The following is a 16,638-nucleotide window of genomic DNA, read 5'->3' as shown; positions in this document are numbered from 1 at the left end:
TCATATTTCGAGTCAAACCGGACTTAGACAAACATAAAATATATTAATATCACCCTTAGGTCTGACCCAAACCCGACAAGCACTTCTAATCACACCTATACATATATATTTAAAATAAATACCATCATATGATTTCAATATATTGAATAGAGATAATAATAATATGTTGTATATTTGTAAATTTTGTATACTATTTGAATTTAAATTAAATAATTATTCATTGATTGTCTATGATAAATATATAAATTTAATAAGTAAAAAAATTAATAACAAAATTTTTAAAATGCAAAGTGGATAATGTATTCGGATATTAAAATTCAAATCTATTCATTATATGTAAAAATATATTGGTTCAAATAATGAATATTTAAGGATTGATATTTTCCTTCACCTTGAATTTAATGTTAATATTAATTAAAATATAAAAATTGAATATTATTGGAATCTATAATTTTAAATCAGCAAAATGTAAATTGAATAATTGTAGATATCTAAATTTGCATTATAAATAGTCATCCCTTTCCATTGCAACACTAAAGATTATTGGTCAGCTAGGATCGGGTGAGCACTAGTTGAGTGATGAGGCAATTGCCCATTTATGTATGATAAAAGGAGATTGAGCCTTTTTTTTTTTTTTTTGAAAAATAGAGATTATTTTCAGCACAATGATTTGGGTTGTCTGGAAATGAACCATTATCCTGGTCAAATGATGCAATGATTTTCTGTTTTTCTTCATAAGCACGATTCATCTTCCAGTGTCCCATAATTGATAGTGTCTACACTTAACCCTTGCTTTTTATTCTCTTCTAGTATCCCTCTTTTTATCCAAAGCAAGTTCATTAGTTGAGATCAAGTATCTTTTTATCTTACAAATAACCCATTGTTTAAACTTGACCCCGTTAAAGCGATACTTGTACATAAGTCAACTTGTTTTCTTCGTCCCATCTTTTCTATTCTTTTCCATTATTATTACAATCCCATCACTTGACTAGCATCATTCAAAACAACTCTCTCGCTTTTCTAAGATTTCCAAAACTCACCATCACTTTCTCTACTAGCTTGTTTCGAGTAATTCAAGACATGAACCGCCAGTTTCTTTGATGCAAATCATCATTTGATTGTGAAAAGAAAAAGCAAGGTTTGTGTGAAAAAACATTATAAGCAAATCACTAAATTGATTCCTTAAAACAGCCTTCACGTCTTTACCATTGACAATCAACAGGGGAAGATGGATGGAAAGTATGTCCATGTTGCTAGAATCGAACACCATTCCCGGTAGAAGAACCCCAATAATCATTTCTACCGATTATGTATTATCTTTTTATTCCTTCTTCAAAGCTTAAGAACAAGAGCCATTAATTAGCGTTTATAGTTTTTTATTGCTTGAAACTTTTCGATCGTGTAAAATAGAAGATTACTTCAGTATACGTGTACATAAGGATTTGTAAAATAAATCCATGTCCTCGTAAAATTTGAATTATTTATTAAGGATATGGATTTGGTATTTTATTTAACATAAGTTTACTTTGATATAGCACGCCATTGTTGTGTAATTAAGTTGTAAATGCTAAAGTTTGTTTTATGTATTATCCAAATCATTGCTCAAGAAATCGTATGAAAGTTCTTGTCATCCAAGGAATGGTGTATGACTTGAAAATTTTAAAATATGATAATGAAAAAACACGGTTCAACCAATCTAATACTATTTTCCAGACCAATACCACCTACCAGTCCGATTTAAACATCATTGAATAAAACAGAGTTACATGTTTTTCTTACTCTTCATAAAGATTTGGTCCAACTCAAAATATAATGCGAAAAGAGGTATCCTTTCAAAATTATAAATCAGAAGTTAAAAAGTGAAGCAGCCTACAGGATGATGTAAACAGCTAACTGTTGCAATCTGACATGATAATTAGAATAACCAGTCAAAGCCTATATAAAACAAATTTTCCCTCTTTTTTTTAAAAAAAAAAAACAATAATTTAGTCTGTAGGTTCCGAAGAATACCTAATACAAGCCCTGCTTGTTCAAAACTTGTGGTTCTTACAGCTATGATTAGTCTCAGCTCTGTTGACTCCAAGTATGCCAATGATTGCGAATATGGTTCACTCAAAGTTATAAGCATTCCATCAAAAGACCCAACAAGAATGGTTGTAAGAGCCAGAAAACTAATCCATCATCCTCTCGGTGGCATTTGCTACTTTTTGCATTATCATACACTCAGCTTGATGGATTGCTCGCTGTGATCCCGTGATTGTCACTTTCCTACAACGCAAGGTAGAAGAAGATAGAAAAGGGTTTTAAATCTTTAAGAAAATAGCCAATGAAACATAGGCTTAATGGCAGGGTTCAATGCTTAATTAGCTAGTAGATTAACACAGGGTCTTTCTACCTATCTGTTGTTCCAGACATGAAATCACCTCGATCCGATATTTTTATCCTGGCCCCACTTACCTGCAATGATAAAAGTGTGCTAAAATTCAGTACATGAGCAAAATTATTGAATCAAATGCAATAGGTTTATCATTTATAAACCTGACTAATTTCCATTATATTCCTTCCACCACGCCCAAGAACCAGCCCAATATGCTCATCTGGAACACCAATCGTGATGGAGTTGCTACGATCCTCCTGGATACACATATAAAAGGCTTCAGTCAAGTAAGATCTATTTAACTACAACATACACATATACCACGAGTCCTTTAATTTAAAACAAGCATGTCATATATTGATGCCAAACTAAAACAACAAATTTGATTAGCAGTAAACAATGTAAATAGCATCAGTCAGAAGGCAGCATGGATAAAGGAAACCAGAAAGAGATGAACCTTGTGATTTGGAAACTTCCCGCCAGTCCCATTTGGTGCATAGCTCATCGAATAGTAAGTCGCTGTGGCAATATAGTGTTCATAAAGTAGAGACAATTAATGCAACTGTAGGAGTCTGTTTAGACTTGGCAGCCAAATAAAAAGAGTACAGACCTGCATATGAAAATGGAGCATGCATAGCTTGTGAGTAATGAGGGTCTTCGCAAAGCTTGGAAAGAATCAAATCAATTGCTTGCATCTGCTCATCTAGTGTGCCAGTAAGTGTTACTAGCCTATCATTCAAGCCATAAAAATTATTATCCAATGGAGATATCTTAATGCCAGCTTGGGAGTCTTCAATCAATGACCTGCAATAAGGCATAAATAACAATCAGGACTTCCCTTATCTGTTTCAAGGCAGCCAATACTTGGATAAAGGGCCCAAAATACTTGAATAGTAACTTATCACAAGCCACACACATGTAAAATGAGACAGTTTTAAAGAATCATTTAGTATATATATTGTGTCTTCTTACAAGGCAGGAAAGATGTTAAGGATATGCTTGTTTTAAATAACAAATTATATATTCTTGCAGAGCTCAAGCCACAAGTAGAGCTATAAGTCTATAACCCACTAAGGAAAGCAATCATATATTCTTCCTGAATAAGCATGTGTTCACAGTCAAATCGTGCTACTCTAGAAATGAACAAGCTAGTTAACACTAGTGTTTTCTTGCATGGAAGTTATTCTCAGGGAACATGTCTTCAATCATTCAACACCAGTGCAGCAAATAAATTTTTAAGGGACAATAACAATTCTATGTTGATATCCAAGTTTCTCTAAAGCCTAAGGTACTTCAATGACAAGGAAGCCAAATATAGCATTATTCTCAAAACCCATATGCCCAATCTTTAGATGTTGTAATTAATTATGAAACAAAAGGCGATGATAAAAGAAGCTTCTCCAAACAAATTACCGTCAAGTTTCTTTATCTTTTTTTTTTTTTTTTCCTTGGATATGCCTTTGTCTTACTTGGGACTCTGATCCATGTCAAATAGATAGAAGACATCAATGATTTAGGTTGAACCTTGGTCAGATAGGTCTTTGACAAATTAAACCTCTGGTAACTTCCAACATTTTCACAAATATACCTGAACTAATTCATTTCTTAGTCATGGCCAACTACTTAATAGGTTATTACTAGGCAATTCAAGCAGACTCACAATTAATCCATGATGCATCAAAGTTATTACTATGGTAAACTTTACTAAATTTGTTCCTACTGCCAAAAATTTATCCTTCCAAATGCCCATCTCCCCAAGTTAGCTCTCAAACTTATCGTACACAGCACTTTGCAATGTAAGGTTCCTGGATTATCCCCAACCAGGTCAAATATAGGTTTTGTTGTACACATTCTCACACATGAATCATTTCCAAACTGAGTGGTTTTTTCACTACTCATGCCTATCTGACTATACTTTATATCAATGGTAGGCTGAAAATTTTATATTCTCTGCAAATGAACAGTATAATGGAAGAATAACATGCATCCTTTATAAACAAGCCTATTCAGTGTTCAGCATACTTCAGTTTTGTAACTTTACTAAAAACAACATTCAAATTTCACACGTAAATCTCAAAATCATAGCAACAAAAACATGTAGAATAATCAGAGCAAGCAAACTTCTTACTTTATGGTAGCTCCTCCCTTTCCAATTATACTGCCACAAGAGCTATTAGGAACAATTAGCCTGACTTTTGCTCTTGGTCCAACATCTCCATTATCTTCAACATTAAGCTGACCAGGAAGAAACAAACTTATGTTATTATCAGAAAGAGAACTAATCGAGTCAAAAGTTATCATGAAATCACCTCATCGAATAATTTTGCAAGGATAAGCTCCATAGCTTTGAGTATGTCATCAATCGCTCCAGAGACCATAATGATCCTGTCTGATGTTCCTGGGAATGTTTCATGATTGCGTGACAACTGAATTCGAGCTCCTGATTTTGACTGAAATTCAGTAATTGTTGACCCACCCTTTCCAATTACAGAACCAGCCACAGCATTGGAGACAAGAAACCTTATATACATAGGCTTCTCCACATTTCCTGACAGAAGAATAAGCAAAAAGTTTATCAGTTAGTTCATGGATCATAACTGCATTTGCAGTTAATTGAGGAATTTTCAGAGCAAACATGAAAGTTTCAACAATTTGAGCAATCTCCTCCCTTTTTGCCTAAAATAAAACCAACAATGAGGATAACAAAGATGCTAAACAACAGCAACTATGTATTACTTCACACAATATGCAATTGCTAATAATAAAAAAAGGATAGCAGTAAAAGCATCAAATAAATACAACACCGATACGGTAGCTTCAAAGCAACAAGAATTGCTTTGTAAGCACACCACCTTGCATTTCTGAGAATAGTTGAGACAGTAATATTGTTGATCTCATGCATATGAAAAAGGAGAAAATCGGATCTTAAGGAAAGGTAATACCAGACAACCATTTTTCAATTTTCATGCAAGCCTTATCAATACTTAGATACTGATATAATCAACCAACAGCAAGCAACTCATTTCACTAGAACCCATTCTCATTAGCATCAGTACCAGGGTTGAAGCCAAGAGTTTTATGCTGGGGGTGCTGGAAAAAAAGAGGGTAAAAAATTATGAACTGTTAGGTAGGCAAAATAGACTTTTACCATTTTTTGTATAACAGAAAACTGAACAACCTAGTCCGTTTGGACGGGCCAAGAGGGGCCAAATTTGGCATCAGCCCTAATCACCACAACAACTTGGATCCCTTACATTCCATCACCTTATGTTAAAAGCCGTGGAAGAAATAATGATGTAGATGCTAATTGCAAAAGGACAGGACGTGAAACTGGAGAATGACTCAGCAAAAACCACAAGAATATAAAAGATAAAACTCAAGCTACGAACACCAGGATGTATTATTGATGTTTCAAAATTTTATATCTGAATAAACTTGATGTTCTTCGAATATATGGATACACATTAAAGAAAAGAAATAGAGCATGCTCGTGTTAAACAGAATAGGTGACACGTACACCTATTCGGAACTGACCCGGAGTCCCTGTAATACAATATTCAAGCATAAGCTAAATACTCAGACCATATTCTTCTTTCTCTCACTCTCCATTTACCATTTCACGCCAACCAAACATAATGTTAGGGTTAGGGTTTAAAATTGTATATTAAATAAAATTTATAAATAAATGAAATAAAACTCGAAATTCAAACAATTCCAACCTTTATATTAGAAGAAAATAATACTAATAATAACAGGAAACAAAAACTAAAAAAAATAAAACTCCATTACTCCGAAGCAGAAAATAAATTAAAAAACAAAACTCAGAAATGAAACGTTTCAACGAAGAAAAGGTAAGATCCAATCAGAAATTACCAGAAGTCGGCGATTTAGGCGGCGGAGGAGATCTATTTCTCGCCGCCTCCGGTGATGACACGTAAGATGATTCCGTCGACTCCATTTCTCCCTTCTACCCTCTTGTAAGCCAAAACCAAAAAAGATAAAACGTAAACAAGTAGATAAAAGAATGCAGAGCTTAAACAAATTAATAAAAGAAAATCACCTAATTATTAGAATGTTAAACAAATAATTAACAAGAGAGAGAGAGAGAGAGAGAGAGAGAGAGTGATTAATACTCTTTTTTCTTTTTCAGTTCACAGCTAATCAATCAATTTCTTCGATCCGAGCAGAAATTTACTGATATTTTCGTTATCTATTCGTCGCTCGCTGACTTTAGGCTCATTCGAGTTTTTATTATTTATTTTAATTAAACCGTCAAACCCGCCTAATTTGTAAAATCCAATCATTTTTTTAGGGTAAATTACTAGAATAGTCACCAACTATGTAAGTGGTTCTATTTTGGTCACTTAACTTTAAAATTTTTATCGATTTAGTTACTAAACTTATCAAAATCTGGTTTAGTCATCCCCTCTAGTTGCTGCTAAATGATTAACAGAAATATTCTGAATTTTTTTATTTATTTGCAACATGTTTACTTACCCACATGCAGTGGCGGAGCCAATAGGGGTTGGTAGGGTCTCGGTCTCCCTTAAAATAGAAAATTTTCTATTTAAGTTCTTTATAATTTATAAAAATTTCAAATTATTAATAGTAAAATTGCACTTTGGCCACCCTAAAAGTGATAAAAATTTGATTTAATCCTTTAAAAATTATAAAGATATAGACTATTTAAATGATGAAATTACATTTTTACTGTAAAAATATACAATTTAATTCCGACCTCCCAAAATTTTTCGGCTCTGCCACCGCCCACGTGGAAATCCGAAAATCATCATCATACCATGGGAGGAGTACTTAGTATGATGAGACCTTGTGTAGACTAGGGATGTAAATAGCGGTTGGGTAGTGGAATAGCAACCATTATATAGCGGTAGCAGCCCTGTCCGAAATCGTTACCACTGAAAATAACTGTGTGAAGCGGAATCACACCAATAGCAGTTGATCGCGGCCGCAATTTAACGAGTAACGGCCAATTGCGGCAATAAAGGGCCGCTATTCTCGTTATTTTACAATAAGAGTTAGAAAACACTCTAAAAATTATTAAAAGTGACTTTTTATAATTATAATTATAATTGCTATGTTTTACAATAAGTTGTGTACATTTTAAAAAAATTCACGACCGCGATACCCGTAGTGACCGCAATAGCATCTGTTATGTCTGGAATCGCGATAAATGCAACGCGGCCGAAAACTTGGCCGCAAACGCAATTTAAATCCTTGGTGTAGACATCCTGAAGCTGAAGGAGTTCCAGGGTTCGAGAGATGTAAAAAATGTGGACAATTTTTTATGGGGGCACGGAGTAATATTTTCGAGTTGTGGCTATTGTTGACAAACCAACCAAGGTAAGTATTGCCTCTATGTACTTAACTGAGGTAGCTTTGTTATGATGGCGTTGTAAGTGTGACAACATGAGGCGATGAGTTGTTTCCATCAACACATGGGACGTGTTTCGAAGGGAGCTTAAGCAATAGCTTTACCCTAAGTATGTCAATGATAAGATGCGGTCAAGGTTGCATTGTCTTACTCAACACAATGGGGTGTGCGAGTACATGCTAGAGTTCTTAGAGATTATACTTCAAATTGCCACTTGAAGGCAATAAAGCCTTTTTCTACTTCATGGACGGACTCAAGCCGTAAGCAAGACTTGAGTTGCAGCGTTAAAGGGTCCAAGACTTAACACAAGCAATGGCAATGGTCAAGTCACTAGTGGAGCTCAAGAGTTAAGAAGGACCAATTTGAGTACCAAAGCATCGAGATTTTTAGGATTGAGTGTTCCTTTGTAAAGCTTTCTTGTACATACCATATTGAGCATTCTCCTACACTCTCCCTCTTTAGAGTGTCTTTTTATCATAGTTGGTTGTTGATAAGGCTAAACCTGAGCATAGTTGGCTTAAGTCTCATGTTTAAGGTTGCATGTTGAGTCGAGCTAAAGTTTTAGCCTGTGACAAAACTTTGCTATTAGTCTTTGTAATATGCATAGATTGCAAATTTAATCCATATATTTTAATTAGCTCATTTATTTTTCGAATTTTGAAATTTTAGTTATGACTCAAGTGGTAATTATTAAATTTATTAAGTTAAATTTTGTTATTTTTGAAATCTTATGTGACAAACATATTATCATATGTAATATATCATATGTAATATCATGTCAACTTATTACTTTCATATAATACTCATAGAAAAAGCACATTATTTTAAATTAATGGATTTAACAGTTTGATTTGAACTAAATTTCAACTTTTGAAAAATATGAGGATTAAAATGACCAAATTAAAGAATAAGTATTAAATCCACACCTTACCATTTATGTCAAAACTAAAATTTCAAAATTCCAAAAAGTACATAATTAAAATTGACCAAATTAAACTAAAAAGACTAAGTTCACAACTTTAGTATATTACATGAACTAATAGCAAAATTTGACCAATAAATATTATATAATTTAACAATATTTATTTACAGATTGTTATTTTTTATTGTATTGTTATTTTATGTTTATATTCTTTATATGACCCCACCCATGTGAACTTCAAACTGTTGAATTTTATTTTATAATAATTAATTGATCACAAATTGAGATTAATTATATTTTTTATGTACATTTATTAATGATAATTTGGAATTATCGATGCCCAACTTGTTTGGAATAATAAATAAAAAAAGGTGAAATTGGTAAGAGTGAGAACTAGTTTGTAATTTAATATTTTTTCTTCCTTTATACTAATGCCATGTCTCACATTTAAGTTAGTAGTAATTAATATATAGCACCTTATAGAAATAGATCTAGTTATAATTATAGTAAGACTGAGTCGGTTCAATTATAAATTTTATTAATTGAATTTAGAGATAAATTTTAAAATTATACATAAATTATGGTTTAATATGTAATTATATATATAAATTTTGATTTTGTGTAATTTTATACAAGAATCTTTGATTTGGTTCAATTATTATAAATTATTAATATAATTATTAATATAACATCATTTTATGTTTATATATATATATAAATAATTATATTTATTTAATATAAAAATAAATTGATGTATTTATCTAAAATTAAAGTTCATGTATACAATTACATATTAAACTAAAATTCATGTATAATTTTGAGATTTATTCTTGAATTTATAAAAGGAAAAACCTTATTAGGGTTATTTGGAGGAGTATTGCGAATGCTAAGTCTTTGCTTGTTGCGGGTTTAAGATGGATAATCGGGAATGGGGAGGATATTTTGGTTAGCTCAAACCCATGAGTGCCTAGAGACTATGATTTTAGGATTGATAATGCGCGTGGAAGGATTGCTATTAGTATGCGGGTTTCTGACTTGCTTGATCAAGTAGGCATCTTCCCATGTGCTATTTGCATGCCCACGAGCACGGGAAACTTGGAGTTATTGGGAACATGCTAGCTTGCTGGTTGATAGTGCGCAGTTGGTCGATTGTTTTAATGGCGTTAGGGGCCAGCAATCGAGGGAGATAGCAGATGTGTTCTATATCGTCTGTTGGCGGTTGTGGTGGGTTTGAAATGAGATGGTGTTGCAAGGTTCGAGTGTCGCTGGCCTGGGTATTTTCAGTTCGCCTTACGGCTGCTTCGGGAATGGAAGGAAGTTAATGCTGCTTGTACGTAATTGGGCGGCACCGCTTAGCATGCATGTTTCGGGCGGTGTGCGGCCGTGCTTGGACGGTTGAGGGGATTGGAAGTGTTGGGTGGATGCTTCTGTTATGGAGAGGGAGGGATGTTGGGGGATTGGAGTCATGGTGCGAAGCTGGGATGGTGGGTTCATACAAGCTTTTTCTTCAAGATTTGGTTGGTTAATTCCACCCAGGCTTACACAGGCAATGGCTCTTAGGAGGGGCTGAAATGGATTATTTATAATTTGTCGAATGATGGAATTGTTCTCACGGATGCTCAACAGGTTTTCTTTGCCATGCAAGCTGCTCACGAGGACTGGTCGGAATTTGGGTGCATTATTCACGAGGGCAAGGATCTAGTTGGCGATCGGAACATCTCTGTGCAATGGATTAGATGAGCACACAATGTGGAGGCTCATAAGCTTTCCCAAATTGCTTCTCCTATTGTTTCCATTGTGTTTTGGGAGAATGCTTGTTTGATTTCTATTTAATAATAAATTTAACCTCAATGTTTATAAATTTTATTAATTTAATTATGATTCTCAAAAAATATTTTGAATATTTACATACTGTTTCGATTTAGTCTTCTTCCTAAACATAACTATTCAAATAAAAAAAAACTCTCAAGTGTTGTCACTCTTATTGATGTTGAAACTCTGATGCCATCTCTGACCAAAGAATGTCGCCGTTGAACTCCTCCTTATCCCCTCTTTTCAAATCTCACCTTTGATTTTCAAGAAAACCTCTCAAAAACCTTGAGATCTCATCTTAAATCTAAAAAATCCCTAGCCTTGATTTAGAGCCTCCGGTGTTCAATTGTCACCTAGCTCCTACTATAACTTCTCCTTAATGGAGGCTTCAACTGTTCGGTGTCTCCAATAAAGGTTTCAAACATTATTTTATTATTACAAAAATTATCTAATATCAGAATTATATTTTATAATAAAATTACATTTTAAATATTTTAACATTTTATTAAAATTATATTGATATTTTAATAACAAATATATAGTACAATTTATAAATATTTAACAATAAATATTTTAAATATAAAATATGAATATTTTAATAATAAAACTATGAACATTAATTTGTTTAAGTCTTTTAATTTGATTTATCCTTTCAAACTCCAATATATATGCCACATATTATATATAATATGTAATTTCAAATTACCGTTTAAATTAGATATTGATTATTATAAAGTCTATATAAGATATTATTTGTTATAAAATATTATTTTATAATAAAATAAATTTCTATTGTGAAAGAAAAATATTTCTATAATATTTTACAAAAAATAATAATTTATGATCTATTTGTTTAACTGAAAACAAGGTTCGAAAGATGATTTTAAAAATTTTCTCAAACAACGAACAATATTTTACTTAAAATCATCCAAATACTAAAAAATATAATAATTTCTAGAAAATCAATCTATTTTTTGAAAGTTGTTTTTAGTGAATTTCATGTGATGACTTTTTAAATTATGAATTTAGAAGATTCAAAGTTTAAATTGTAGCATCTTGAGTCTGTTTCAAATCTCAAGTTGTGGTCTTTTGGTCGAGTGTTCATCTTTCCTTACAATAACCTTGTTTCAAATCATACAATAACCTTGTTTCAAATCATAGTTGTACTAAAAATAATCTAGAGTCTATTCCTCTATGTTCAAACTACAATCTCCTTTATTAGAAAAATGCAAATTTGAAATCTCAAACTCATACATCCAGATATACAGGCTTGTTTGGTTCGACAGAATGGCCATTCTATTCCGCCCCTATTCCATGCACTACAGTGACACGTTTGTTTGGTTGAAATTTGATCACCGAATTGCCATTCCATGCGGGCTCTATACGCGTAAACGCTGCATTACCATTCAGAGGGTCGGGCAATGAATGTCTATTCAATGCCTATTGTAATAGCTTTTTTTTTTATTTCAGACGAAAATCTCCTCCCACTTCCACTCATCATTCAGACGAAAATCTTCTTGGTTTTTTCATAAAATGCATAGAATACTCTCTGTTTTTGGATTTTGAGTGTGGCAGATTTGAGTGTGGTGGAAAATATGGAGAAATCGATGTCGAAGGCAGAGCTTTCCAAAGAAATGCGCATGTCTCCTACCGTGCAACCCAGCGATTGTGGGAACAGCGAGGCTCTGATCAATTATCAGCGATTGTTGTTAGTCTTCTTGTTTTCGTTGTATATTTTTTTATTCTTTCCCCTTTTAGAAATTCTCTATCAAAATTGTCACCTGTATTTTACCCGTTCCAATGAACATGCAAGTACCATATGGAGAAAGGATTAGGTTATGCTCTTTTTGATGTATATGGGTTTGGAGTTTGATTTCCATATTTTTCTATTTTCTTCTTCCCAGACAATCTTGTAGAAGACTGCCCTGTGTTTGAAAACTTGTTTGAATTTTGTCAAATTTATGTTGGTGGGACAATAGGTAAATTCTGATATGGTGGGCTATTTCTCTTAATTTGATTTGTGCATTTTCAGTTGTAATTGATTGTCATGGCGGGCAGATGCTGCAAGAAGATTAAACAATCAGTTATGTGATATTACTATAAATTGGGCTAGTGGTTTACATCATGCCAAGAAGTGTGAGGCATCTGGCTTTTGTTACATCAATGACTTGGTTTTGGGAATCTTGGAGCTTTTGAAGTATCATGCCCGTGTATTATATATTGATATAGATGTACATCATGATAATGGTATTGAAGAAGCCTTTTATTTCACTGATAGATAGTTTGCTTTTGTTATTGGATTGTAAATTTAGCATAGGAGTTGGATTAGACATCATTTCAAAAGTTTGAAGCTCAGAAAAGGAGCCAAAAATGCTACTTTTTGGGTGATTTATTGTTAGAAGAATTATCCATTGGGGGGGGTTATGTTCGTATAACCATTTGTAAGGTTTAAAATTAGATCAGCTTTGCTTATTTTATGATACCAGTAAGAGGCTTGGCATCTTCATGCATATCTGAAATGCTATTTCAATTGTTGCACTTTTAATAATTAAGGTTGATAAATGCAGTCTCTAATCAACTTGTTGAAATTCTATTATGACAGGGTTGGTTATTTGAAGGTATGCATGTTAGAAACTTTATTTATGAGTCTCACTCTCGTCTTTAATCATGTAACTCTTGCTTTTGATTGTTTCTTTCAGGATGTTGTTTTGGCAAGGGTATTAGATGAGGCCACAGCTGCCAGTCTCAATTCTATAATTCATTCAAACAATGCTATTGTAAGATTTTTAGTGGCTATTGTTAAATACATGTGCCCTTTTGTTTTCTTTTGCACTAATTGCAATAATGTGTTGTAGGTTATTTCTATATTGAAGGATGATAGCACCTTCATTCAAGAATTGTTTGCTAGGTTGAGATCACCCACCACATCTGCTAAATCAAAGAAAAATTTGGTAACTGTTGACATTGGTCTGAAGTTTTATTGTTTTATTTTTCATTTGGTATATGAATATTTGTTGTTCAAGGTTCTTTTCATGGGTTTGAAGTATGGTTTATTCTGTTTGATTTGTGCCTGCAATAATTTTTCAACTTATTCTTTTAATAGGTATATTTCCATCTGTAAATGCATACTATCTAACCTGCAAACTTCTTGTGCTGTTGTTTTTTCTTTGTTTATTTTTATTTTTGGTTCAATGTCGTGTTCTTTACTTAAACTAAAACATTCAATGCTTCTCTTATTGATAAATTAGATCCTGGCTTAGAGGGCGTGATTACAAACAAAAATACATGCACTCTCAAATATGATTCAGGTTGAATTTTTTATCATCTTAATCACAAACGTTTGCAACTTGTAAAATCAAGGCAACACACAAGACGTCTATTATATTCGTCCAAACTTGGAATAAACTCTTGCTGTGATTATGATACAATTAACCTTCCAGAAACCTTTATGATTGCTCATATCAGTGACAATAAAGAACTATCCTTCTTTTTTTTGGAAAAAAGAAATGAGTCCGATTTTACTTGTAGGCTTCTCAGCTAGAAACCCTCACTCGGTTTCTATGTTTTTTTTTTCTCTTAGTACTAATTGTATGCAATTCTTTATTTTGGGTATAGTTTTTAGTTATAGTATGTATTTAGTATTTAAAGATAAAGATATACACTTATTCTATATGTAAAAGTAAGTTTCTCAACTTCCCAATGAAAAAGAGACAGTTTATGGAGCATTGGACAAATGGTAGCTTGGGAGACTGAGTTTCCATTGATTGCAACTACAAAAGCTTTACAAATTTTCAAGAAGAGGAGCAAATGGTTGCATTTTATTCAAGTATATTCAGTCTATCGGTATTCTTGCTTTGTATTTTCCAGCTTCTAAAATACAGTCATTGATGCAGGGAAGCTTTATATGTTCAATAATTTTCCATTAATATATATTATATTAAAATAGCCTTGTATTATCATATTTGATTCTATAGAATATTCTCTGTCAGTATTTTAAAAGAACCTTAATGTTATTCTTTGTGAATAGATACTTTCAATCAATATTCTTTATGAAGTTTGGCACATGTAAAAATGAAGTTGCATGAGAGTTTGTGATTACAAATATTAAATCTATATTATTCATTTTAACTTTACATGAGATTCTTATATTATATATGTCTAGCAGCACAAATAAATTAATGAAAATATGTTAAAATATATATATACAACATAACAATTTCATTAGTTCTTTTGTTGTATTTCAACATCTCACTATGAGAAAATATTTGAGACAAGATATTCTTTAAATTACTCTTTTCAATTATTCTTTAAGTAACATATAGATTATGCTATTCCAACTCTATTCCAACTTTATTCCATTCAACCAACACAAGAACACTATTACAATTCTATTCTATTCCATTCAACCAAACAATTGAATTGCTATTACAGTTCTATTCTATTATAACTCTATTCCATTACAGTTCTATTCCGTTACACTGAACCAAACGTACCCTTAAATCTAAAATTGACTCGTTTAAACCTTATTGTTGTAAGCCCCTCATTTGTAATATGTATAAAAAAAAATTGAAAAAGTAGACTCTACCTACCCAACTCTTACATGCAACTTTTTATCAGCAAACATGTATTCATAATGCCTTTTAATTTCCTTAAATATTAAAAAAACAACTAAGTATTTATTATATGGTAAATTAAATTTGCCTAAAAATTAAGGTCATCCTCTAAGTCAACCATCATCTATTTTGAGTTGGCTTGGCAATATGTTTAGAAAATAAAAAAGGCTTGTTTTGGTTTTCTATTATTGACTAGGTTTATTTAATTTATGGAATTTGTGTTTTTACATTTTTTGAAATATAATGATTTTCAGATCTCGACTTGGAGATGTCAAAAAAATGTATTTTGGTTTGGATGGGCTTGGCTTCAAATTCTTTATAATATGCTTAGAAAATGAAAAGTTTTTTTTGTTAATTTTTTATGGATCATCAATCGATATTTAAAGAAAATAAGTCTATAACTTTGAGTTATTTGGGTTAAACATGTTTTTTAAGAGTTAAAAATAATTTAATTTGTTTTAGTAAAATGATTTTGACATGACATAATTTTACCTCATTATGATTCATCGGTACAACGTATTGTCGTTGATGAATGTCCAATATGCATATTCAATTGGAAAAAAATTGACCAACATAACATTAATCTTGTTAAGGAAATTCAAGTCAAGATCAAAATTGTAATCATCTAAATGAATTACTTCGAAGTCTTCCTTGCCTTATCATTAACTGATCTGTAATTCAACTCCTCATGCTACTATCATAGTCGAGACCTCTTTAGAATTATCTGTCTTGATCTTCTTAGTCGATTTGCTAACTGAGAGACCAAGTTTACCTGTGGTTTTCTCTAACATGAATAAGCCTAATACCCCCGTATCAGTAAGAGCACTCCTTCTTTGACATGTGATGTTGATGTCTAGAAACATTAACCCTTTCTGCTTGCGACCCCTTTTCTCTTTTGCAAAATTGAGTATTGTTGATCCAAACATTAATATCCTTTCCTCAACAGGCTCTACTTCATCTTCTTTACTGATTGTGGACTCCTTTGGATAGTTCCGTATGTGGACTACAACATAAGAAGCACTATATCTACTTATTTATTTTTTTTGTTGGGCGTCAACTTCTCCTTATGTGGTTTCCAATTACCATCATTTCCGGCGCCGTTGTCATTTTTACCATATCCTTCTTCGTCTCCCCCATCCATTGTCGTTCTCCTTGAGCTTAGAAGAATTGAACTTGTCTTTCTTCAGAACAAATTTAATTAAGGACTCCGCTATGGTCATGGCTTTAGTAAGTTCTTTGACCTCTCGACATTGCAATTTTTGCTTTGTCCAAGGTTTCATCCCATCCATAAAGGAGAAAAATGCCTTATTCTTTCCCAAATTGGAAATCTAGAGCATCAATTTACTGAACGCTTTCACATACTCCCTAATTGTGCTTTTTTGCGTAAGCTAGTGCAACTTAGCCCGAACCTTATCCTTGGCATACTTTGGGTAAAGTTGCCCCTTGAATTCACTCTAGAACTCCTCTCAAGTCCCAATTGTAGTTAGACATTGTTTTTCATCTGTGGGCCTATGATGTCACC

At 32.6% G+C, this 16,638-nt stretch overlaps 2 protein-coding genes across 5 annotated transcripts; one reads left to right on the top strand and one right to left on the bottom strand.

Moving 5' to 3' along the window:
• Positions 1-1,621: 1,621 nt before the first annotated feature.
• Positions 1,622-6,651, bottom strand: LOC108484079 (protein BTR1-like). 3 transcript variants are annotated; one of them, XR_008284370.1, is made up of 10 exons: positions 6,511-6,651; positions 6,251-6,351; positions 4,687-4,925; positions 4,506-4,612; positions 2,988-3,181; positions 2,835-2,896; positions 2,539-2,634; positions 2,396-2,457; positions 2,011-2,268; positions 1,622-1,903 (listed from the first exon to the last, which is right to left on the bottom strand). XR_008284370.1 is itself a non-coding variant. In XM_017787717.2 (9 exons), exons 2-9 carry the CDS (start codon positions 6,333-6,335, stop codon positions 2,172-2,174), a joined length of 942 nt encoding a protein of 313 aa, XP_017643206.1. In that variant the 5' UTR covers positions 6,336-6,351; positions 6,511-6,651; the 3' UTR covers positions 1,622-2,171. The 3 variants fall into 3 exon arrangements, 2 of the variants coding, with proteins under 2 accessions (XP_017643206.1, XP_017643207.1); XM_017787717.2 differs by having other exon boundaries at positions 1,622-2,268; XM_017787718.2 differs by having other exon boundaries at positions 1,622-2,268; positions 6,438-6,598.
• Positions 6,652-11,756: 5,105 nt separating this feature from the next.
• Positions 11,757-14,579, top strand: LOC108484481 (uncharacterized). 2 transcript variants are annotated; one of them, XM_053029508.1, is made up of 5 exons: positions 11,757-12,211; positions 12,536-12,750; positions 13,071-13,121; positions 13,203-13,280; positions 13,359-14,579. In XM_053029508.1, exons 2-5 carry the CDS (start codon positions 12,733-12,735, stop codon positions 13,749-13,751), a joined length of 540 nt encoding a protein of 179 aa, XP_052885468.1. In that variant the 5' UTR covers positions 11,757-12,211; positions 12,536-12,732; the 3' UTR covers positions 13,752-14,579. The 2 variants fall into 2 exon arrangements, 1 of the variants encoding a protein (XP_052885468.1); XR_008284096.1 differs by having other exon boundaries at positions 11,758-12,211; positions 13,106-13,121.
• Positions 14,580-16,638: the final 2,059 nt, after the last annotated feature.

Source organism: Gossypium arboreum, chromosome 6, assembly GCF_025698485.1.
Source record: "Gossypium arboreum isolate Shixiya-1 chromosome 6, ASM2569848v2, whole genome shotgun sequence".
NCBI lineage: Eukaryota > Viridiplantae > Streptophyta > Magnoliopsida > Malvales > Malvaceae > Gossypium > Gossypium arboreum.
The sequence above is the reverse complement of the archived record's forward strand: the minus strand, read 5'-3'. Positions and strand labels throughout refer to the sequence as shown.

Excerpts from the sequence above, each read along its gene's own strand:
- LOC108484481 (XM_053029508.1), top strand. Across the intron at positions 13,122-13,202 it reads ACAGGGTTGGTTATTTGAAG|GATGTTGTTTTGGCAAGGGT; the intron begins GTATGCATGTTA and ends TGTTTCTTTCAG. Across the intron at positions 13,281-13,358 it reads TTCATTCAAACAATGCTATT|GTTATTTCTATATTGAAGGA; the intron begins GTAAGATTTTTA and ends AATGTGTTGTAG.
- LOC108484079 (XM_017787717.2), bottom strand. The coding sequence starts at position 6,335 with ATGGAGTCGACGGAATCATCTTACGTGTCATCACCGGAGGCGGCGAGA. Across the intron at positions 2,897-2,987 it reads TGCTCCATTTTCATATGCAG|CGACTTACTATTCGATGAGC; the intron begins GTCTGTACTCTT and ends ATATTGCCACAG. Across the intron at positions 2,269-2,395 it reads ATGTCTGGAACAACAGATAG|GAAAGTGACAATCACGGGAT; the intron begins GTAGAAAGACCC and ends CTTGCGTTGTAG.